The following is a 24,148-nucleotide window of genomic DNA, read 5'->3' on the forward strand; positions in this document are numbered from 1 at the left end:
CCTGTAGTCTTCTTGGCAGCAACCCAGACATGGTTGACCAGGGTCTTCTCCCAGGTGTTCGCCCATCTACGGGGCAGAATGAGGAACTAAAAAGTATTCCAATTACAACAAAGGGGGGAAGAAATTACAGCTGCCACCGTGGTGCGGTAAGTGTGGGAGCTTCCCATTCAGCCTCCTTCTCATTCAGATCAGACACAGCTTCCTATAAATCTCCCCGCCTAACCTGCAGCAGAGCCAAGCACGCAACCAAAGCAAGCCACAACAAATCATTTCAGCTGAGAGTTTTCTTCTGAAACAAATAGTATTGTCAGCTCTTGCCAAAGAGGCCAAGGGACCGGAACAAAAATTGTACAACATTCTGGAAGTGCAATGACTAGGTTAACGTTAATTCTGAACGCTGCAATGGTCCGCAAAGCTCAGTGGCCCCTTTTTGCCCTCCGTGCCTCGGCAGTGCAGCTGCTCCGTGTCACTTGCAACTCGTGTTTTGCTCTGCATACAGGCAGGCGCCTGTTTTCTTTACATAGCCCCACTTTTAATTTCCGCTAAATCAGGAGATTGGTCTCCACCACTTTCCACAAGGGAAAAGGAAAAAATTAAGAACTTTATTTAAAATTTTAAATTGCTGTTTTGCCCCCGGAGAGAAGGAGCTGATCATTAAGCAAAACTTTGAACTCTATGGCACTCTTTCTTTTCTGTAAAGCCAAACTCCAAAGTGCACAAAAATGCTGTTGGTATTTTTAGATTTTGGATTTTGTATGCTCTCCTAATAATCCTAGGGAAGGAAACGCAATTTTTTTTGAGTATCTATGAAAAGAGGATAAATTCAAGACAGAAATTTTACTGCAACATTATTAATAGCTGCGGCAATCGCAACAAACGCCACGGAAGCACAACGCAGTTATGAATATGAAATTGAATAAGAATTTAAAAGTTAGCAAGTTTGCTTCCGCAGCAGCACAGTAAAAATCCAGCATTTGACCTTTACATTCAGGGAACCATAGGAATAATCCCATTGAAGAAATAACAGGTCTCACAATGTACTTATTTAGCCTTTACACATTGAGAACTGCATTCAGTACTGAGCTGCAAATTACCGTGCATCCCTTACAACAAATCCCTATTGATTGCAGTAGTCCCGTTATGACCACAACCCAAGCAGATTCCATGGCAAAAGAATGCTGCATTGTGCACCAGCTCCCAACCCACTTCCATATATAGGGATGCATAATGAAATGTCCAGGCGTGTCTCTGCCATCTTTCCTTATCATTATTTGCAGGCAACAACAATGGAGCTGAGAAGAGTTGCTGGGAGGTGGTTTCTAGGGGTTGAGAGGAAACACCCCAAGTTTAAGGGCTCCTGGGTCAACTATGCAGAAATGCAGAATCCATGCCGGCTAGGGAATTCTAGATGTTGAAGTCCACCCATCTTAAAGTTACTGAGGATGGGGAACACAGTTCTGTAGTATTGGTTATTTATTAAGAAAGTGAAATGTTCTCCAGTTGTGACACTGGACTCATCCCTAGACTTCCAAAAGTTACCACTCTATGTCATTTGAGAATAAAGCTCTCCGTTGATGAGAACCAATGATTTTTCCTTCTATGTTCATTAAAGGGATGACTGGAATCAGCGGATTTGACAACTTCCACCTTGTTTTCATCTTAACGACACTATTTGTGCAGTGAACGAATGTTTATATTTTAAAAGCAAGGCCTGTAGGCTAGGCTGTCCATTAAGAAATCCATTTTGAGCATTTATTCCCTGCCAAGGACACAGGGGCCGTGTACCTCCAAGTATCTTTGGCTCCTGAATGTCAATTCTGTGAGACGACAGGACCGTGTCCTGGGCAAAGAAATAATAACTCTAATGAAAGCAACAAAGAGGCTTTATTAAAAGGATGTCCCCTTGCACACCTCTTAGACAGAAGCTTTACCCATCAAAAACCAAGACTATGTTATGGTCATGGGCCTGGGTGTGGGTGTGGAGAAAGTGTGGCAGTGGTCTCTGGTAGCTTTGGGTTCGAGTACACAAAGATGAGTTTTCCCCACATGGCAGGATCAATGTTGCTCCCATCATTAGGAACCGGCTCCACCAGAAACTCCAGGCGGCATGAGGACACAGTTTGTGGGTTAGGCACTGCCAGCTGAGTCACGCGGTACAGGCAGGCGTGAGCTTCCCCAAGCAGGAGAAGAGGTGGTTCAGAGTCTCTGACGCATGACCCGCTCCGGTGATGCACACGGAAGCAGGTAGCCTTGCTGGGAGGGTAAGTCCAGCTCAAGGTGAGACTGACAAAGAGATGTTCAGCTGAAGGCCGGTGCCAGTGGACATGGGAGGTATCCATGGGCAACATGGAACTGGTAGCATTGAAAGTGGGCAGGGAGCGTAGGGAGGCAGCATCCAGCACCTATAAGGAAAAGCATAATAGCAATAGCACTTAGACTTATATACTGCTTTACAGCCCTCTGAGCTGTTTACAGAGTCAGCAACAGTCTGGGTCCTCATTTTGCCCACCTCGGAAGGATGGAAGGCTGAGTCAACCTTGAGCCTGGTGGGATTTGAACAGCCCAAATTGCAGGCAGCCAGCAGTAAGCAGAAGTAGCTTGCAGTACTGCACTCTAACCACTGTACCACCACAGTTCTTATAACCACCAAGGTAGTCATAAAAGGGAGGGAAAGGATCACCAAACAATTGGACAGATTCATAGCAGAGGACTGGAAAGCAATGAGGAAATTAAGGGGTAAAAAGGGGCCCTTGGGTAGCCTGGATCAAGTAATCTTTGCCCCCAGGTCTGTTCTCAGAATAAGTGCTTGCAGGATCTGGCATGTTTTGCACTGATGGGGGAGAAGGGGGGAGGCAATGAAGGGATTAAAGTCTGAAGAGCATCTGGTGGCATTGACCAGACTCCACAAACGTAAGAGAAAATAACTTTGGTACAAACACCAAGAAGGAAGGAGTGTACTGGACAAAGCAGCTGGGATGGCAACTTTTCAGCCACTTTGATGAGAAGCAAAAGCCTGCTGTGAAGCAACTGCTGGTTTAAAGAACAAGGGCCCAGATTGTGGAGTATCTCCCCAGCCATATTGCATGACTGTTGTGGCCCAGCAGGAGTAGTTGGAGCTGCAAACAGACTCCGACAGCAAGGGGCCTTATGAGTCGGCTCTGGAAGAGGTGGAGGACCCTGGACAGGGTTCCGACTCTGAGCAGGGCGCAAAGGCGCCTGAGGCATGGAGCAGCGGTGAGAACCGAAGGGAGTGTGCTCCTGACGTCAGGCCTTAGAGTCGTGATGAGGAGACAAGGGAGATGGTCCTGGATGCCCGGCAACGCCGGGAAGATTGACAGAGAGAAGAGCTACGCAGTTACAAAAGATAATTGAACCCAGGTAGTTGTAATTAGGCTCCTTTCAAGATTGTATTTAAGGAGAGACTCTAGGAGGAGTCTGATTTGCAGGATTCAACTTCATTCTTAACGCTGGAGAAGCTGTTATCTGTCTCTGTCGAAGTCTGAGTTGCTGCCAAGGTTCTTATCTGTTTGTTATGCTTGGGCTTTCAGCCACCAAGATTTATGTTTCTTGCTAATAAAGTGCTGTGGAATTCCAGTTACGCTTGTCTGGGCATTCATTACTGGACGGAGGAGGGGGTCAGAACAGATAACTAATGGAAAGTAGTTGACCCACCCACCCCCGCTTTGGAAGCTATTCATAGCAATTCCCAATTACTTTCCACAATTTCCTCACCCAGATCTTGCCCAGGCGGCAAGTGAAGGGCATCTCCTCCTGTCCAGGATGATGACGGGACACAGTGAGGGAGAGCTCATCTAGGAAGCAATTCTGGAGCTCTAATTCATAGCACCTAGCAAGGGAGTAATGGGAAAGGTGAAACATGGTGGCTGGCGTGCTATTACTAAGTCCATCCTGACTGTCCACGATGCTTCTGCCAGCCAGGCACAAAAGCTAACCTTTTGACCCTTCTTTCCATCATCCACATGTGTGGTGCTGAATGGGTAAAGATGACAGCAGGCTCCTCTCTACAGGGGAGCATATGATATAATGCCACAAAACAAGGGGAGAGAATAGTAACAATAAGTAGCCGCTGCCACATATGAGAGAGTTTCATTGGAGAAAATGAGCAGAGACAACATCCTTCACATTTAGTATTCGCTCACCGATTTTGCCAGCCATGTTCCGCACCCTGTTCGCATCCTCGGAGTAGCCGGGCGAGGTCGGGAGGAGGTGTGTGAAGCAAGGAGGGTGTGTGTCGTGTCGATTCTCCTGTGGAAGAAACATCCAACAGAGCAGGGGAAAGAGAAATGAGCCAGCAAAACCTGGAAGTCACATCTGCCACTTCAAGAACGCTGTAAGCATCCATGCAAGGAGTCCTCAAGGCAAAAGGCCTTACCTGATAAAGTAGATGTCCCGCTGTCAGGGTGTGACCATGATACTCGGGTGGTGAGCAAAGGCGTCAGAGCCGTGTCATGGAAATGGGACTCGTGTTTAAAAATCAAGACCAGGAATAACCGTGAGGGTGCTGGCATCTGGAATGAGAATAGCCTGGTAACCCCCAAGCCCCAGACAGGGAAAAAGACAGAGAATACACCGTCACTGCCAACTCTGGGCCATGAGGAAGCATAGCGCCATCTGAAAATGAAAAGATCTTCAAGGCCCAGGCCAATGACCTCTACCCCACCTGCCCCACTTTGCACAAGGGACAGGATAACAGAACGGACTCAGATGAACAATGAAGGAACGGGCCAAGTGGTTATGCCTTCCCATGGGCCTCAAAGTTGACCATGCTGAAGCAGGGAGCTGAAATTAAAAAGGCCACTGTATGGAAGATGGTTCCGTAGCTCCATGCCATCTAGGGCTTTATAGATCCTAGTCAACACCTTAAATATGCTTTGTAACAACCACACCAAACTGTTGGTTCACCCTTGGACATTAAGCTCTTTGAGACACATTCCTTTATTTTGCCTATATACTGTAGAAACCTTGATGATTCCACCCAGTACTTTCTGGAGTTTTAATTAAAACATCCTCATTTTTTATTGCCCTAAAATATGGCCACTCCAAATTTTCACTGGACAGCTGCTGTTCATTCTCTCTCTCTCCCTCTCCCTCGTTAGGTCTCTCTCCACCAGGAATTGGGTCTATGTCTCCTCCACCAGATTAAAGGAGTAGTACAGAAGTACAGCAATTTTTTGAAACTGCTGCTGTTGCTAAAGACCTGGGGGGAAATTGGAACTTTATTATATATGTTGATTGCAGCGAGAATCCTGTATGTGCAAAAAAGGAAAGATTCCCACTAATTAGGTATAAGTAAAAAAGTTGCGGTAGTAATTCTGTTTGTACTTTACTGACTTGGAAGTTCCTATTTTTTATTTCTTTCTCCTTTCTTGTTCTCTCCCCATTTTCCTATTATCTTTACTTCTGTTTGTATTTTATATAAGATAAAGTTAATAAATATTGATTTAAAAAATATGGAAACTGCTGCAGTTGCTGCTGTGTTTTATGAGGGAGTTCACCTATTCCTGGCCATGCCAATTTCTCCACTCCACATATGATCAAATCAGTTCATGTTTCTTATTTTTCTTGTTTTCGTTATCCATGTCAGCCCCACCTCCTATGATCAAATCTATCCTGGGATCCCCACAGAATGAGATCTAATCCAATTTTATCCTCTCTTCAGAACAAGAACAGACTCTCAGCCTGAGGCCTCCTGGACCAAAAAGCGATTTGAGGGAGAGAGGGAATGAGACATTCTCCACAGAGAACACCCCAGATTCTTTGTTCAGCTGCCAGAAACTCCACAGAACACACCCTGGTCTTGTAAACTCAAGGCAACCCAAGAGTCTCTTTCTCAGCAGGTGGCCCAGGGGCTTGGCTAGGACCATGCGTACAGCCAATTCAAGGGATGAAGGGCAGCCCAGGCAACATCGCAAAAGAATGTTTCTCAACAGAGTCTAAAAACGCATGAGGAAAACAATGGGAAAACCATCTCTCTCGGGGGTGGCTCCATCTGTTTGTTCTTTGTGATCAGGGCCCCTTCAAAATGTGCAGGGTCAGTGAAGAGAAATCTACAGAAACCTCTCCGAAACACCTGGCATTCTAGGGCCGTGATGGCGAACCTATGGCACATGTGCCACAGGTGGCATGCGGAGCCATTTGTTAGGGCACACGAGGCTTTGCCCTGTCAGTTCCAGCGCACATGTGTATACCGGCCAACTGACTTCGGCCTTCATTTTCAGCCATTTTCCGCCCTCCAGAGGCTTTCCTGAAGCCTCGTGAGGGTGAAAAACAACCCAACACGCAAACCAGAAGTTCAGAAAGGGACTTCCGGTTTGCACATTGGGCCATTCTTCTCCCTCCTGAAGGCTTCTGGGGGGGATGGGGAGGCTGTTTTCACCCTCCCCAGGCTCCTAGAAAGCCTCTGGAGCCTGAGGAGAGCGAAAAACGGGTCTATCACGTGCCAAAAGTAGGGGGAGGGTGGGGGTCGCTCACACATGCGCGGGGGCAGGGTCGCCCGTGCATGCAGGCGGGAGGTGGGCATACCCATGCATGACCCCCCTGAGCTCCCCCCAGCTTTTGGCACACGATGGGAAAGAGGTTAGCCATCCCTGTTCTAGGGTTTGTTTCAGCCTGGATGCACACTGGCACAGAAGCAAAATAATACCTGACGGAGACACTTTTTTGACTGCTTGATAAAAGCAAGAGAGTATGGGCATTTTGTGACTAAGGAGGCAAAGCACAACTAAGTATATAGTTTTCCTTTGCTTGCCTTGTGATTCCTTCCTTCAGAAGGCCTGGGGAAACTTCTGCTCCAATGTTGTCTTTGTGCCTCCATACTTTGATGGGTCACGGCCGATAAGGAAAGTGGCTTCCTCTCCTCACTTCCAAACAACCGGTCCCACCACTTCCCCTCCTCCGCCTGCTGCCACCCTAATTCTGATTACCAGGTTGCTGATGGAGAGCCAGAGCTGCAGCATACTGGACCTGAGCCAGCTCCACCAGTGAGGAATCCAGGCAATGGGCCCCAGGGCAGCCCAGCTCTTCTAAGGATTGACTGCCTCTCCCTTAAGCCTCAGAAAGGGTGAAACATATGAATTCTTCACTTTTTCTAGTTGTTGGAATACAGGTAGTCCTCGACTTACAACCTTCCACTTAGTGACCTCTGAAGTTACAGGGCACTGGGGACCATTGCAGCCTCTCCTGTAGTCACCTGATCAAAATTCAGGGGCTCGGCAGCTGGAATGTATTTATGACAATTACATGTTCTCACAGTCACGTGATCACCATTTGGAACCTTCCCCAGCTGCCTTTCAACAAGCAGTCTCTCTCTCTCTCTCTCTCTCTCTCTATCTATCTATCTATCTATCTATCTTATCTTAACATTAAAACTTAACATATTTCCTGTTATAACATTTCTCTTTCTAATTTATTTTTATTTTATAATACTTTTTGTCCATATTCATTTTCTAACCAAAGATAAAATAACCCCCATATATTATAATAATCAGATTCTTCCTTTCCTTTAATTACTATTTCTGCACATTCTAATATTTTCTTAGTCACGTTTTCCTCTATAGGGATTTCTCCAGCTTTCCAATTTTGTGCAAATACAATTCTAGCGGCAGTTATTACATGAATAATCAAATATACATTTTCTTTACTGTATTTCACTGGTAGAATACCCAACAAAAACAATTCAGGTTTTAAATCAACATGTTGCTGCATCATCTTCTCCAACCACATTCGAATCTTTGCCCAGTATTTTTTTGCTTCTCTACATGTCCACCACATATGTTAATATGACCCCGGCATCTGGTGGCATTTCCAACATTTAATTGATTTGTCTTTAAACCAAGGGGGAAGTCAGATTCACACAATGATTCATGATTCACTTAACAACTGCAGTGATTCACTTAAAAAAGATCATAAAATGAGGCAAAACTCACTTAACAACTCTTGGCTTAGGAATGAAACTTTTGGGGTTCAGTTGTGATTTTTAGTGGAGGATTATAGTCGTAAGTGTGTAAAATGAGATGCACCTTCTCCTGCCTGTGTAAAGTTCTTTTTGCTCTCAAAAAAACGGTGGGATCAGCGGCTCTAAAAAGGCAGTCCTGCCCTCGACTACACTGGCGTATTATTTCTCTTTGAGCAGTCATCAATCATGTTTGCCAATTTAAAGCAGACTCGGCTAGTTGGAAGCAAAGAGAGAAGCCCAAAGACAAACTGGAGAGCACAACTCTTCTGCAGTCTGAAGTAGGGGTGTGCACATATATATCAAAAGTTCCTCCAGCAAGAGACCATTTATAATCAGAAAAATGATTCAGCAGCCCCCTTGGTTATCATACTCGGCCTACATGGTTCATTGCATTGCTGTCCTGAAAATGCTACACTTTGGAGAAAGGACAATGCTAAGTCCTCACGCCTACGACTGCAGATGTCAAGCAAGCAAGACATGAGTCTGGCGGGAGCATAGCAGGTTTCCCATTGGTTAAATGGTCTGACAGCTCGCATATAAAAGAGCTGTCAGGCTACAAGTGTTTGTTCATTGTTAGTTGTTGTGAATAACGGTTGTTGCAGCAGACTCATCTCCGTGCCTTCACTCAGGCTCAGGCTTACGCAGACAAGGCATCTCTGGAGGATTCTGCTTAGCTACACCATCCCTGAGGTCACTCTCTCCATCACCATCTCTAAGAGTTAAAAGAAGCCCAAAGTGAGGAGTCTGTTTAATGGCGTTGTCAGGCCTGGAAGTCATCTTTCCCATTGGGCCTTCAGGCCTGCCACAATATCTTATGTGGGAAAGACTCCAGCCTCAGAGTCTTCCTTGGGGGGGGGGGGGGGTTACTTGGAACCCTGACATTCATTGGCTCACCTTGTGTTTTGCAGTCCCACAGAGTTAGGCTTCAAAGAGCACCTAGAGGAGAAGCCTTTGAGTTTCTAGAGGAAATCACAAGCAGGCCTTTGGGGCTCTGAGGGAAGGCAACAGATAGGTATCTGGTCTCCCTCACATGTTTTCAACATCATAACCACTGGTCATAATTGAATGTAGAAACTGAATTGGAAATGTTTCATTTTTAGAGCCCAGAAAGAGGATGGCAGCCAAGGAGATGCTGCCCTTGAACTTCCTTTCTTCAAGGACTGTGCAGCTGTGGAGATGGCATCTCTTCCACAAGCCACAATCATAGCTATTTGCTGACTGGATGCAGAAAAATGGTTTTTCATCCCCCTTGGCCCTCAGCTGGCAGAGACCTTTGTTTTTGCGAACTGCCTCCCTGAGCTAAGGGGATCTTGTAGGAGGGAGAAGTGCCCAGAAAGAGAGAGAAAGGCCTCAGGGATCTTGTAATTCCCAATTGGAGAGTATCAGGTTTGAGAAAGGCAGAAACTCTACCTGTGATTTTGCACTCCCCCCTCCCATCAGCACTCACCTGGTTGTGACATGATCAACCTTGGGCAGGATAGCCCCCTCCAGCAGCAAGGAGCTTCCCCCACACCAGGCTTCTTGCAGGCAGCACCGTGTCCGCACCCAGCCCCTGTCAGGCGTTCTGTGGCTGCCATATATTGGCTGGATGTCTTGAGCACTTAAGTTGTACCATGGCTCTGTCCTTGCCTCCTGACCAAAGAAAAGAGCTGCTGCAGGATAAGTTGGGACAGCTTGACTTCCAAAGCACCTTGCCCACAGTAAGGACTGCTTTTGCATACCCAAAGGCCATTTGCAATAGGAGCCCCCAAGCATCTTAGTAGCCTTTGAAGGTGTGACATTCAGTACACCTGCCCTCTTCCCCTGCCCAAAAGCAGCATACCTTCAATACCAGACACACCCGTTCACTTGCTAATAAAAGTAAGGAAAACATAGAGAGACTCCCTCCAGACCATCAAGCACTTTGACACCCATCATTCTCAAGAGGGGCAAAATGGCTATTCCAAAGGCTGTCTCATTTTCTATCTGCAATTGAAATATACTGAGGTTATAAGACACGCAGGCTGAAATCCTAGAGCAACACCCATGGAGCTCAAGGAAAACAATTGGAAAATGTCTGCAAGGGAGAGTCCTAGAAAAAGATTCAAGATCAATAACTAACCACAGAAAATCTCCTACAGTCCTCTATATTTGGAAAACAGTGATGGCCTTGATCCAGTGGTGGGATCCAAATTTTTTTACTACCGGTTCTGTGGGAGTGGCTTTGTGGGCGTGGCAGGGGAAGGTTACTGCAAAATCTCCATTCCCTCCCCATCAGCAGGGACTCGGGAGGCAGAGAATAGATGGGGGCAGGGCCAGTCAAGGTGGTATTTACTGGTTCTCCGAACTACTCAAAATTTCCCTCCAGAACTGGTAAGAACCTGCTGAATATCACCTCTGCCTTGATCCAGTATGAGCTGACTAATCAACCAGGCAGTCATGAAAAGTTAGCTCTGGCCCTGAGAGGGCTAAGTCACAAGGAGAAGGATTGGCAGAACTACCTTCTGCCTGCTCATTCCCAGCTCCATTCTTCCTACCCAAAGTGTCCCTTTTCCAAGTGCTCCTACCTGTCCATAACTGAAGTGTCGATTACCCACACCCAGACTGAAGCTGGTGCAAAAAGGGAGGGAGACAATGCGGTGAACAGATAGCAGCTGCGATAGGAGGCTCCAGAATCTACAAGGAGGAAAGAGGGAGAAGAAAGTGATGGACAGGGTATGGAGAGCAGAGGAGCCAATAAATGTTTTTGGGGAGTTGATGGTAAGACAAATTGATGTTAATATTTAATAATATAAAATAATATTGGTTATGTAACAGTATATATGTGGTTATGTGTTATAAAAATGGAACAATTAAAAAAAACTTTAATTAAAAAAAAGAACCCGAGGTCACAAAGAGAGAGAAATCACCATATCTCCATGGGCTTTTCTCCTGTTAGACCTGCCAGCCCAGAACCCCAAGAGGTGATCTCCTCATTGGGGGTTCCTGAAGGCCATCCCTAGAAGAAAGTCCTTTCCCACATAGGGCCTTACTTATCCTCATTGTTCAGGAAGTCTCTTGGGCCCAGGTGCTCATATACCCAGCCAGGTGCAAAGAGGGCCACCGAAAGACCCTGCTCCCGAATCATCTGCAGTGACTGAAGAGAAACAAAGAATAAAAGAATCACCATTTTTTCTACTGTGGGGATTTAGAGCATGGCTGGTTCAGGGCTTCTAGGAAAACAGCTTCCCTCCCTAAGGACAAATATCTTGGCAGGCTGTCCTAGCAGGGTCATTTATGCAAAACCTGACAGGCTTTTGGTTCTTGGTGGTTCCCCGAGCGAATCGGAATAAATGCTGCCAACTGATCTATTGTGCCTGGCATAGCCAATGACTGCAAGGCAGCCTTCCATTGTTCAGGGTGCCCGCCAGCCTACCTTCTTGGTATCAAAGCCGCTGCTCACAACATCGCCTCGTCCAAATACATCAACCCCCACATAGACATCAGTCTGCCGACTGCCGGCCACCTCTCTCATCCGCAGCAGATGTACCTCTTTCCAGTTGTAATTGGTGAAGAAGCCATCACAAGCATCAAAATAAACTCTGCAAATGCACAAGCAAGGGAGGCAAATTAGAGCCGAGGTGGTGCAGTGGTTAGGGTGCAGTACTGCAGGCCACTTCAGCTGACTGTTATCTGCAGTTCAGCGGTTCTAATCTCACTGGCTCAAGGTTGACTCAGCCTTCCATCCTTCCGAGGTGGGTGAAATGAGGACCCAGACTGTGGGGGCGATATGCTGACTCTATAAACCACTTAGAGAGGGCTGAAAGCCCTATGAAGCGGTATATAAGTCCAACTGCTATTGCTATTGCTAAATTAGAGCCAGCCATGACAACCAAGGCATAGGCTGTATTTAAGGGGGGGGGGGGGGGGTCTCCACGAAAACTCCCCATGTCATATCATTTAATATGCCCAGAAAGCTCCAGCTCAATTTTCTTCATCTTGACGGCTTCCAGATTTGTCTACAAATCCAGCTTGAATAGCCACTTTCTATGATTGCCAAGCCAAGCCAATCTGGACAGTACCAGACTAGGAATATATTTCTACCTTCATGATTTTTTGTAGCCCAAGCCTGCTAATTTCTCTACTGAAGCAATTATGGCCAAGGCTAACCCCCCACCCCCACCCCGGCTAATTCCATGATGCTTTGTTCATTCCGAAATGGATATGATTGCTCCCTCTCCCACCCAGAATTTGGGAGGGCAGACCATCATGCATTAATCCCCAATGGTTAGAACAAGTCACCTATGACTTTCACCAGTTTTTTGATTCCTTGCTAAGCACGGGACTTAATTTAAGGCTTGAACATTTAGGGTTTGCATTGACATTCATACAGTATTTTGGCCTTCTTTCAAATAACAAAATTAATCTCCTGCTCCATTTTCAAAACAATCTTTCCAACTGGTTTGGTTAGAAAATAGATATTTGCCCAAAGCAGTTTCATGTTAGCAATCCACTTACTGACTCTTGTGCCACCACATTCCTTGTGATGCAGTTATTGACTTTATGACTAAGCCACCATTGTGTGACTAGTATTTCAAAAAGATGCTATATGAGGGTGGAAATTCAGTACAGTTGCACAAAGTACTTTTAGCTTGAGTGCCCTGCTTGCCTTCCCCTTCTCGGCTTTTTGGAGAGAAAGAGAGAAAAAAAGATCTGAAAGGAAGATAATGCAGGACTCACTTGTTTAGTTCATTGAGCTCATTCTGCCACTTGAGCTCTCCATTCTTCAGGACACTGTCATACCACAACACTTGTCCTCCAGGTATCAGTCTGTGCACCTCGGCTGTCAGATGCTGCAAGAAATGGGGCATCTTCTGAGCTGCCGAAGCCTGCCAGGAAAGTTAAACACAGTCACTCTGCTTTGCAAACCATCAATTAATCATATCTTGCTGTTTTCAAACTCTGGATAGCAACAGAATGCCATACCTCCCTACATAAAACTATATGTATCATCTGTCGGAGTTTCCCTTAAACTTTTCAAGTCCATGGAATATCAAACAATCTATACAATTTTTATGAGGAACATTTATGACTGTTTCTAAAAGAAGAAAAAGGAGTATTGAAGTAAAAACCATGGTTTATGACCTTGCATCCAACAATATTATTTCATCAATACATGACAAGAGATTTATTCAAGTCTTAAAAATGACAGAACATTCAGTCTACTTTAATATTTCCTTTTAATTACAGCGATTGCCAAAAATCAGTTTTTACTTTACTTAAGTGACTTCACATAAAATATCTTTGGGAGGATGGAACTACCCTCCAAAAGCCTTCTAGTAATGAATATTCAGGTTTCAGTGTGATTGAAAGATATCTTCCCCTGTCTCTTTATTTGCGGTAGGGAAGGGATACGGCTAAGGAAACAGAATGGATTTATTTATTTATAAAGTGTGTGTGTATCTTGGAAACAAGTTTTCACGTTGTTGTTAATATCCTGCAGAAAATAGTTTAAGAAACAGTACTACAGAGAATACATGAAAATGTAAAATGCACATTGCATTCACCATGGAGGTTGTTTTCACCCAAACCATCTCCATTAAAGGAAAAAATTTGAAGGAAAGAATTCTCACAAATGAAAGCAAAAAGAATTCTGCTGGCTTGCGAAAGAAGATGACTGTGGTCAGCAGACTTCTTTTAAAAAAGAGAATTAATGAAAACTGTATGAAATAAATGTCAACCTATGCCTGGAAAAAAAAGACAAGTGGTAACCCCTAAAGCAATCTGGAGAGGTGTCCTCATTACTTCATTGGGGGGGGGGGGATAAATACCTCAGATTTAAAGAAGCACCTCTAGAGATTTTGATGTAAATGAGAAATGCAGAGCTCCTCACAATTACGACACACAGGATTTGTTTGTTTGGGACCTCGAACACACTTTTAAAATTTGCCACCAAAATGTCATTTTTAATTACATGGGATGAGAATTTTTTGAATTTATGGGGCATAAACCTATTAATCAAATGTAATTATATTGAGATGCAATTAAATCTCAACATAATCAAAACAAGTTTTGGACTTGGCTCCTACACCTTCTTTGTCCTGACCAGGCTTTGGGGGAAAAGAATATCAAGAGCCAAATATACTCCTTGTCCTCTTCTAAATATGGATCCTCTGATTTAAGTTCAGAAATCTCCCTTGTGATTTTATCTAAACTTTACCTCAGCATTTTGTTTTTCACTTAAGAAAAACATCCTGCCTCTTTCTTGACACATTGTTCCCTTTCTGGGCTGTCCATGGGCAAGAGGCATCAAGACATTCAAAATGGTGATGACACTAATGTGATTGATGTTTGCTAACTTCAATCACTTAGTCATAGCTGCCATTTTAACTACCTTCTGCAAACAAGCCTGACTTCTTTAGTCTGATACATGGACATCCACGTAATAAACTCCATTCTACAAACACTCATGTCAACCCACAAGACTTCCAGTCTGGAAGAATCTCATTCAACTTCTTTACATCTTTCTTCTTGATTATCATTTTTTTGAACCCAAGACCATCTGCCTTGCTGTCCTCAGTACTGCTCCACTTGTGAGCCTCAGCTTTGGTTTCTATTGGGATGTCTTCCCTCTGAAACAACTAATTCCTCCGCTCCCCAAGATTCAGTGAGTCCAACTTTGCTAGCCTTCAATTCAGCCTCAAAGACTGGCTTCTCCTCAGACAACACACTGGGTCAAGGCAGTGGAGAAGCCCGTTTGAAACGGTTTTGAGCTGAATGATTGTGAACTGGCCTCAACTGCATCAGGTCTTTTTTTTCCTTTTTTTTACAGAATGTGGTATTGGCTGTAATCCTATGCTACCGCCAGAGTTACAATTTGGGGGTTGGGCAGCCTTTAAATTGAATCTATCTATCTATCATCTATCTATCTATCTATCTATCTATCTATCTATCTATCTATCTATCTATCTATCTATCTATCTATCATCTATCATCTATCTATCTCTATCTATCTATCTATCTATCTATCTATCTAATCTATCATCTATCTATAAATGGCGCTCTCTCTCTCTCTGTGTGTGTGTGTTTGTGTGTTTGTGTGTGTGTGTGTGTGTGTGTTTTCCAGCCTAACTCTGGAATGCTTGAAGCAATTTCAACCAAACTTGGGACACATGTGAATTATTCTCTGGAAAAAAAATATTGTGGGGGTAAGACACCTCTAACACCCCTCGGGGTGGGTGTTCTGTTCAGATACAGCCTGTTGTGCCTTAAAATGGCCTCTACTATACAGTACAGTGGAGTTGCCATGGTAATGGCTTCACAATACTCCACAAGGGGGCTCCCTCTGGTAACGAGGGAAAATCCAACATTAGAAATTACATTTGGTCCGGACATTTTCCCCCTATAAATAAATACCCAGGCAACACCAGGTTATCAGCTAGTAATAAATAAATAGGAAAGCATGCCATAGCTAGTTCTGAAACTCATAAAGAGCAAGTTAAACAAACATCCTGCTTGAAAAAGAGGTGCTTCACAGGAATTAGGGCAAGAAGAATCTGGAGGTGGACTTTTTCATGGAAGTCCCAATCCGTTGCAACCCACTGTCTCCCAAACTCCAGATGGCCCGTATACCTTTGGAAACTCAATTTTCCTAGGAACATTTGAGGCCTGAGGCATCAGTTCCCAGTTGGGCATGCTGATTTTTATATCTTTCTCTTAACAATGGGTATTTTATGTTATTTTTAATTTGATGTGAGTCAGAGTTTCTGAAAATGGGCAGAATACAAATAACGTAAAATATATAAACCTGCAAGTTGATATATAGCAGTTAAAACTGTAAAAAGACTTAACAGGTCGCAAAAGCCGCCCACAAGCTCTTTTGATTACTGTTACTTTTAGTTTTTTACAAGCTGGAGGATGAATTTGTTGCTCCCCTTTATCTCCTGCAGACACCAGGATCTTTAAAGAATCAAGGCTGGAACTGACAAGAGAGAATCTATTATAGAACATACCCATGGTTGTTTAATGTACACATTATGCTAATAGGAGTGCAGATCCTGCAAGTTTCAGGAACAGCTGTGAGGCTCCATCCTGGCTTAGGCTAGCATAGATCCAGGTGTACAGGGAGAGGACAAGCAGGAAGCAACTCTGACTTACACTCAAAGTGTTTTCAATGTTGATCAACCAGCCATCAAAATGATAAAACTCTGCGATTGCAGCCAGCTGCTTAGCCACCGCAAGATATGCTTCCTCCTCGCCTGCCAGAAATGATTCACACGTCTTCTCCCCCTCCATCCACTCTGTGATGAACGTTCCTGCAAGCAAAAGAGGCAACACAGAAGACACTGACTCTCCTAGCTTCAGCCTGCTTCAAACTTTCTCCGACCAGGCCAGTAGGAGGCCAGCACTGATCCTAACGAAGGAATAGAAGTGACCAGATCTGCTGCATAGAAGTGACCAGATCCAGTATTGCCACCAGAGGCCAACTAAATCCTTTCGAAAAATCCACAGAACATAAAAATGACACCAAGCTAGATGTTGGAAAAGTCAGAAATAGTCTCTACCATTAAGGAAAGCCAAAAAGAAATGTTGCTATCACAGGCATTAAGGGGCCATACCACAATTTCTGGTTTTGTAAACTATTCCCTATGGGGAGTAATCCAATTTGCTTTTATTATTTTCTTAAATTGCATAAATACCGTATTTTTCGCTCCATAAGACGCACTGGACCATAAGACGCATCTAGGTTTAGAGGAGGACAACAAGACAAAAAAATATCAGGCGGAGCCTGAGAGGATTACTGATAGGTGTCCTCTCATGCGCCACCTATTGACTCCTGCACTGCGGAAAGAGACAGAAGAAGCAGGCAATGATAAAAACAGAAGAGGCAGGGTTCAGCACTGCAAAAGGACCCCACTGCCACAGCCTGGATGCTATTCACCAAAGGACCGGCACCAGACTTTCTGTGGGGGGAGGAGTGCATCTTAAGGAGTGAAAAATATGGTAATCATAGATACAAAATGGGAGCTTTTTCCCTGGGGGTTGAAGGTGGATTATCTCCTCTCATCTTATCCCAATAACTCTCAGATTGAGTTGAGAATAACAGCTTGAGTCACCCTGTGAGGTTCTGTGGCTGAAGATGAGCTTGAATTCAGGACTACCCAGCCCTAACCCAGGACTTTGATCAGGGCCAATGACAATTCCTATGTTTTGCAGGAACTTGCAGAAAGAGGAAAGAGTAATAGGAATATACCTATCCAGCAACAGCCAACAACACAATGCCAAGGACCCAATTAATGGGAAGGAGAGTGATTCCATTGCTCCAGAAATGGAGGCCTCCATCTCAGAAGGAAGGACAGGGAAGGATTACAGTACATGAGCATTTCCATCTTTACTGCATGCACTAAATATGTCACTTTTCAGAGAAGGGCTCTGCTCCGGCCACTCACCATCTCCTTAAACCTACCTAGCATGAGGACGCCGTTGCGGTGAGCAGCGTTGGTCCACACCACCGGGGGGATGGTGACCAAGTGATGACTGAAGTAGATAAAAATGTCAATGTAGCACCAGTGGTAAAAGACGTAGGGGTCATGCACCTTTGCACCCTGGATGAACCTGTAGAGGCACCATGGGGGGGGGGGGGGGAGACAAAGAGAAAAAATTAGCAAAAGTCGAAAGGGGTGCAATACATTCACTTTCCACCCCACAGGCCAAAGTCACTCTGAGTACTTTATCAGTCTGTTCAGACTACTCAAACCAGCCAAAGCTGTTTGTCATTTATTTCACTCCACCTGAAGCAAAAGGCCCCTAGCTACCATGCTCCCTTAGGAGGTTTTATATTAACAACTGGATTTCCCCTGATAATTGCAGAAGCCAAATTTAATTCCCTGTTCCCTTTTAGTGCAAGCATTGCAAAGCCAATTTCAAGGAGTACAGGAAGCCAATAAAACAGGATATTGTTTTGAATGACACATAATACAGCTAATGAAACTGCTTGGGGACCAAATCCCTTGAGCAGAGCACAGATGCTAGAAAGCAGACTGGGAGGGGGGGAGAGGGGGAAGGACAAAACTCTTGGATCATTTTAGCACCTCACTGTACTTTTCACCATAGATCACTCAACTAGAGAATCCCCACCAAGACCTCTGCAAAGTTACAGGCCTGTGGAGGCAGTTTTCACCTATATTTTTTTAAATACAAAACCTACTATTTTCCCCAGCCAGCCTTGCAGAGGTATGGACTTCAGCACCTGGAATTCCTAGGCCAACATAATATTGCTGAACATTCTTGGAATTAAAATCAAGGATGTGCATAGAAAGATGTCAGGTTGGGGAACATTAACTGACATCACCACTGATGTCACACATAGCTTGGCTTTTAAAATACCTTCTGGGAAGCTTTTTTCCCAAACCTCCACCTGAACATTCCTCCTGCACATTCCATTTTCAAAATGAAGGTAATAATATTCTGCTGGACCACCATCTCAATTATAAGACTATAATATTATTAAGATTATATGAAAAGCTTTCATGAGTCTTGGTTTGAATGCTGCATCTGGCCACTCCAACTAACCAGGAATCCCTGACAGGTGAGCAAATGAAATCCTATCCAGGAGAGCCAGGAGGTATGGAATGGTCCCAGCAACTTTAGCAGAGAATCAGTTACAAAGCCTGCTTCATTCTCCACCTGTCTTCAAGATAGCCTCCCTTCATGTCATGGCAGACCAGGGTTCGGGGCCGGTGGCTCTCAAGAGGGGGCTGGCGTTTAGCCAACGGTTCAGTAGACACATTGAAAGCATCATCCTTGGTGGGTTTCCAAGCAAGCAGCTCTTCCAATCCAGAGAGGTAGAAGCTGATTGGTTCAGTGGTGTGCCTGTCGTATTGCCTGGCTGGAAAGAGACGTTCAGAGGTTACGGTTTCAAGCAGAGAAGTATTCTGGTTCCCTGGGGGTGAAAGTGTAAGCCACCCAACAGCAAATCATACCAGGGAGTGGATCAGGAGCAAAATTGACCACTCTATGGCGAACGGAAGATCTCTGACTCTCCAGCTGCAAACTGAAAAGAAAGAAAAAAGAATCAGAAGGATCATAGAAATATAGAACTGGATATAACCTCAGACGTCATCTATTCCAGCTCCCTTCTTTAAACAGACACCTATCCATCCATCTGTTTGAAGACTTCATTTAGAAGTTTAGATATTCTTTAGAAGAACATCATACCACTGGCAGTCTGTTCCATTGGTTGACACTCTTAACAACAGGAAATTCTTCTTAATACCTAATCTGAATCTACTTCTATTAAGTTTCAACACACTGATTCTGGTCCTGAACTCTAGGCCAACAGCAAACACGCCATCTTCCTCCTTTCCATGACAATGTTTGATTATCTGAAGGCTTGTCATGATGCTCTTTGTCTTACCTTCTGTAAACTAACTTCTTTCAAGCAGGCTTCAAAGGACTTGATTTCCAGTTTCCTCACTAATTTAGCAATCCTCCTCTAAACTTGGTCCAATTCCTCTATGCCTTTTTTGGATTGTGGTACCTAAAACTAGACACAATATTTCAAATGGCGCCTGATTAAGACAGAGTAGAAGTTACTTCTTGAGAATTGGATGTTTTGTTCCCATTAATACATCCCAAAAGAGCAATTTGCCTTGCTAAAAGTTCCCATCTTCACCCACAAATTTTCTTCATACTGTGGAAGACATCTTTATTACACGGATGGCCATATTTATTTATTTCTCTACATTCCACACATTGAATCCAGACACATTCAATAATGTGTGTCTGGATAGAAACAAAATTAGTACAGAATCATTAAACAGAAAAACATGCACAAAACCCCTCACTAGTTTAAAAGAACTATTTCTTTCAATATAGCGATATAGAGATAGCCTGCGTGAACAAACAAATAAATATTTGACTGTCACTGACATGGCATCAAAATAGGCAACTTTCTTGGTAGATAATTTGATGAACATAATATTTCCAATAAAATGCCATAAAAAGACTGTGTGTCTGCCCAATGAAGGATTTATCTGAAGGATTCTGAACAGTTTAAGTGCATGGGAACACGTTTTCTGCATATTGCTCTACATTTGGATTCTGAAGAGGCAGCAATAGAGTTTGGCCTAGAAGAGAGACCAATTACATATAAACTGAGTTCAGTTCTATAGCAATGTGACACTGATGTGGGCAAAGATTTTGCCAATGAATTTAGGGCCTTATTCACACCTCCAATCTCTAATCAGGATCATGTCCCTGCTTGCACATAGCCATGGCACAATCATTCTTGTCCACAGGAGTAAAGAAAAACATCACAGACCTGTCTACAAGATCAGCAGGATTCAACTCCAACCTGAAGACTTATGCCACTTTAAAAAATATCAGCAAGCTGAATTGTGATCAGATTTGTGAGGCTCGCTGTATAAACTCATCAAGCAAACTACAAAGTAGCATCAGCAAAAGTAATTAGAATATTTTTGCCAGGAAAGCCACAAGGGTGTGGTAGCTTTGTGGTCACCTTTTCAAGATCAACTGGATAGAGAATTTATTTAGCTTTGTTGATGTAAATAACAGGTAGAAAGAAAGAGTACCACTCATTACCACTCAACCAGATTGGCACAGCAACACTTACACTGCAGCTGTGTGGTCTTTTCTGTTTTGGTGTTAGGCTGAAACAGCGTAACAACAAAATGATGGGAAGGAGATAAATTCTAAAGAAAAGTAATCACTCCCATGAAACTATTCCATGCCTTATTTGGTTCTTCCTTTCTTTATTAAACTTGTTATAACAGTTAATTAAATAAATAATAATATAAGCAAATATTAATCCAAACATTACATTATATATAAATATTAAATCATGTACTGATAAAGAATACTCGTAGCTCAGTATTGAAATGAGGGGTCGTTGGTGCTCCCTGAGCTTGGTTGTTTTCTTGCAGACATTTCAGTGCCAATAAAGTTTCCTAGTTTGGGTAATGTCTGTAAGAAAATCACCAAGTTTGGAGAGCACCAAGGACCTTGCATTAAATTGTACATAAAATATAAATGAACATAATTATAAAATAGATACATTTACTAAACTTGTGTTGTATTATTAAGAGGAGTTACCCAGAGATGACAGATTCTAAGACCAGTCTTCTCCCCTTTGGGCTGTGGTGCCTCCCAGGTTAATGAGGGTGGGATGTTAAAACATCAAGGCAGAAAGGGCTTCAATTGTGCAGTTCTGACACAAGACTGAATTTCTTTTTCTTTTTAACTTTTCCCTGCGGATGCCCCTGATGCCATGATTGGTAGATATTTTGCTTTGCAGCTGGTAATGTGCCAAAAAAGGAGGGCCACAGAATTAAACCAATCACTCTGTGGATGCCATGGCAGAGTCAGGATAAGAATCAAGAGTGAGAACAGATGATTTCAGGTCAATGTTAGTTTCGGCTGACTCAAAGTGCTTTAATTTTGTGGTAGGCAAATCCTACTTCATCATCCCAGGTTTCTGCATTTCCACTGTCCTTGGAATGCAATTCCACCTGTTTCCAATGTTGGGAACGCTAAGATTATAATCTCTGCACAGTTTCCTGCAAGGATGTTCTGCTGGATTTCATGTGGATCTCTCTTTCATCTGTATAAATAATGGAGATACAGATAGTCCTTGACTTATGACAATTGGAACCAGAATTTCTGTTGCTAAGCAATGCAGCGAATTGTGCCTGATTTTATTACCCTTTTTGCCGTGGTGTTAAGTGAATCACTGCGGTTGTTAAATAAATTGTGCGGTTGTTAAGAGAATCCAATTTCCTCCATTGATTTTGCTTGTCAGAAGCTGGCTGGGAAGGTCACAAATGGCAATCACATGAATCTGGGATGCAGTAACGGTTATAAATACGTATTCAAATTTTGATCATGTGACCGTGGAGATACTATGATGGTTGTTAAGTGTGAGCATTGGCCATGAGTCACTTCCTCAGTACTTCAAATGGTTGCTAAACAAACAGTTGTAAATTGAGGACTACCTGTAATCCTCAATTTACATGTAGTAGTACGTAGATTTACTGGTTAAGCCCCCATAGATGTGTGAGGGGGAAGCGCCATCCAATCCTCTCAGCAACGGGGTAAGGCTGCCCTTATTACAATATCAAGGTGCCCCTTAATATTGCCTCAAATTCTGAAAAGGATTCTGATGAAATCCCTTTGAACCAGATTAGATCTGGCTTTTCTAGAAACCATAGGATGCGAAGAGCAGGGCAAGACTTTATAGGAAATCCGCAGTTCATGCAAAGCAGATTCAGGCATATTCTCCATCCTCAGTCATGCAAAGGTGCTTTTGTTAGCAAGGCCTTCAGCCTAGCTGGGAGAATGAGGGAGCTGGCTGCGGGACATCAAGAGATCACCCAGTGAAGGGAAGGGGAGTTATGCCAAAGAGACCTGCCCATTCACAGCTCCTGTCAAAACTTCCATTCAATGTTTTTTTTTCCCCATTTTTAAAAACAAATTATACATATCATAGGAACAAAGAGTTGTCCAGGTCTTTTCTTTTGCATCCTCTCATTTACATAGTCCTTTTTACATCATAGTTTCGTTTTCACTTTGTGCCAAATTATTCTCTTCCATTATTTTGCATCTTTATGATTATTTTTTCTACAGCTCCTGTCAAAACGTAACTTGGAAATTCAGGGTTCCCAAGTGACAGGACTCTGCTTCCAGACATGGGAAATAACATCAGCCAAGAGATGCAGAGTTGAGAGAAACTTCTAACCCATCCCTGAAGATTCTAGGAAGCACCCAGGCTTGCTTTCAGGACTGCAGCTCAGAGAACCCTTTTTTTCCAGCCCAAATCTGGAAGGGTTAAAAAGAGAGTTTCCAATTAGCCAATCGCTTACTTTTTTTTGGGGGGGGGGATGCCACGAGGGAAGCGTGCCACTCAAGTCCACTAAAAATCCTCCTGGTCCAAGGATGGCTTGAGCAGCACCATGTTACCATTTCTCACTACTGTGGCAGAACCTTGAGGAAGCAGCCGGCATAGCCTCTGAGCGTGTGCAGAAGGCTCCTCTCGCCAACTCAGAGCGCAACCATCACCCGGGCGGCAGGCTTTCCATCGGCACTCGCCCCGTTACAAACCCCATCGCACTCCCGCCCGGCTCCCGTTCCTTCCTTACCTTAGCCCAGGTTTGAAGCGCCCCTTGGCGGAAGTCTGCTCCTCTTCCAGCCCGCGGCCGTTTTCTTCCTGGGCGCGCTTGGCCCCTCTCTGCCTCCCGTCCAGCTCACGGACCTCCATTGCGGCCTCTCTCTCTCTCTCTCTCTCTTCTCTCTCTTGCGGCTTCCTCCTCCCGGTCACATGGAGCCACCTCCGATTCCCCCAGCCAATCCTCGCAACTGCTCGACGTCTCCAGGCAGTCCGTTTAAGCGGAGCGAGCGGGCAAAACCCGCGGCGGCTGTCATCCGGAGCGAGCGCGCTTTTATAGTCGGCTACGACCGACCTCTTTTTTCCTGGCAAGAGGAAGACGCCGGCCACTCTCGGAGGAAAAGAAACCACGCCTTCCCATTCAAAAATCCCTCCCGAATTAACTATGAAGAGAGGCAATTAGGACAAAAGAGGACGCGCTCTGCCTATCCTCAGAGGCGCTCTCGCTTACCGGTCTTGTGAACATCGAATAATAAGAGTTGGAAGGGATAATTCCCACCTTATTTAGAAGATATTCCATTAAAACCCACTTGGATACAGGAAAATGTGTAAGACTGGGGTTCTAAATCTAAATTGATACAAAATAATTTCATATGCAGCACTAATCTTATCTTACTTTTAATTAATCTTACATTCCTTCCAAACATATCTTTTTTGTTTTATTTTTCTTTACTCGACTTATGACCCCAGTTGAGTCCAAAATTACTGTCATAAGTCATGCTGATTGTTAAGTAGAAGGCTGTGACCTGATTTTATGATTCTTTTTGTGGTTACATGAACATGGCCACTAAGCGAGCCCATTGTAACCATGGGCATTTTTTGCTAGAAACTGGAAGTAAATGTGGTTTCCAGGGGGAAAAAATGTCATAAATCATGTACATGTGACTGCAAGATGATGCAAACTGCCATAAATGCAAGCAAATTGCCAAGTGCTCAAAATGCAATTACCTGGCCATCAGAACTTTGAACCTGAGTTGCCAGTAACTCTGGGGAGGTTTGTCTTAACTTTCAAATAGTCGCTAAATAACCAGCCA

General features: G+C 44.0%; 1 protein-coding gene across 1 annotated transcript; it reads right to left on the bottom strand.

The window, feature by feature from the left end:
* Positions 1–1,865: 1,865 nt before the first annotated feature.
* ENGASE (endo-beta-N-acetylglucosaminidase) lies at positions 1,866–23,370 on the bottom strand. Its single transcript, XM_032209366.1, has 14 exons — positions 23,089–23,370; positions 18,916–18,986; positions 18,620–18,821; positions 17,400–17,548; positions 16,091–16,248; positions 12,674–12,822; positions 11,370–11,535; positions 10,987–11,090; positions 10,522–10,630; positions 9,423–9,607; positions 4,394–4,545; positions 4,161–4,266; positions 3,733–3,847; positions 1,866–2,402 (listed from the first exon to the last, which is right to left on the bottom strand). Exons 1-14 carry the CDS (start codon positions 23,205–23,207, stop codon positions 1,959–1,961), a joined length of 2,229 nt encoding a protein of 742 aa, XP_032065257.1. The 5' UTR covers positions 23,208–23,370; the 3' UTR covers positions 1,866–1,958.
* Positions 23,371–24,148: the final 778 nt, after the last annotated feature.

This window comes from Thamnophis elegans, chromosome 2 (assembly GCF_009769535.1).
Source record: "Thamnophis elegans isolate rThaEle1 chromosome 2, rThaEle1.pri, whole genome shotgun sequence".
Classification (NCBI taxonomy): domain Eukaryota; kingdom Metazoa; phylum Chordata; class Lepidosauria; order Squamata; family Colubridae; genus Thamnophis; species Thamnophis elegans.

What these genes read in the sequence shown, in the direction of transcription:
- ENGASE (XM_032209366.1), bottom strand. Translation starts at nt 23,207, where the DNA reads ATGGAGGTCCGTGAGCTGGACGGGAGGCAGAGAGGGGCCAAGCGCGCC. An exon ending in GGAGGCTATCTTGAAGACAG is followed by an intron (nt 17,549 to 18,619) that starts GTGGAGAATGAA and finishes GTGCCTCTACAG; the next exon opens with GTTCATCCAGGGTGCAAAGG. An exon ending in GAACATGGCTGGCAAAATCG is followed by an intron (nt 3,848 to 4,160) that starts GTGAGCGAATAC and finishes CTCCCTTGCTAG; the next exon opens with GTGCTATGAATTAGAGCTCC.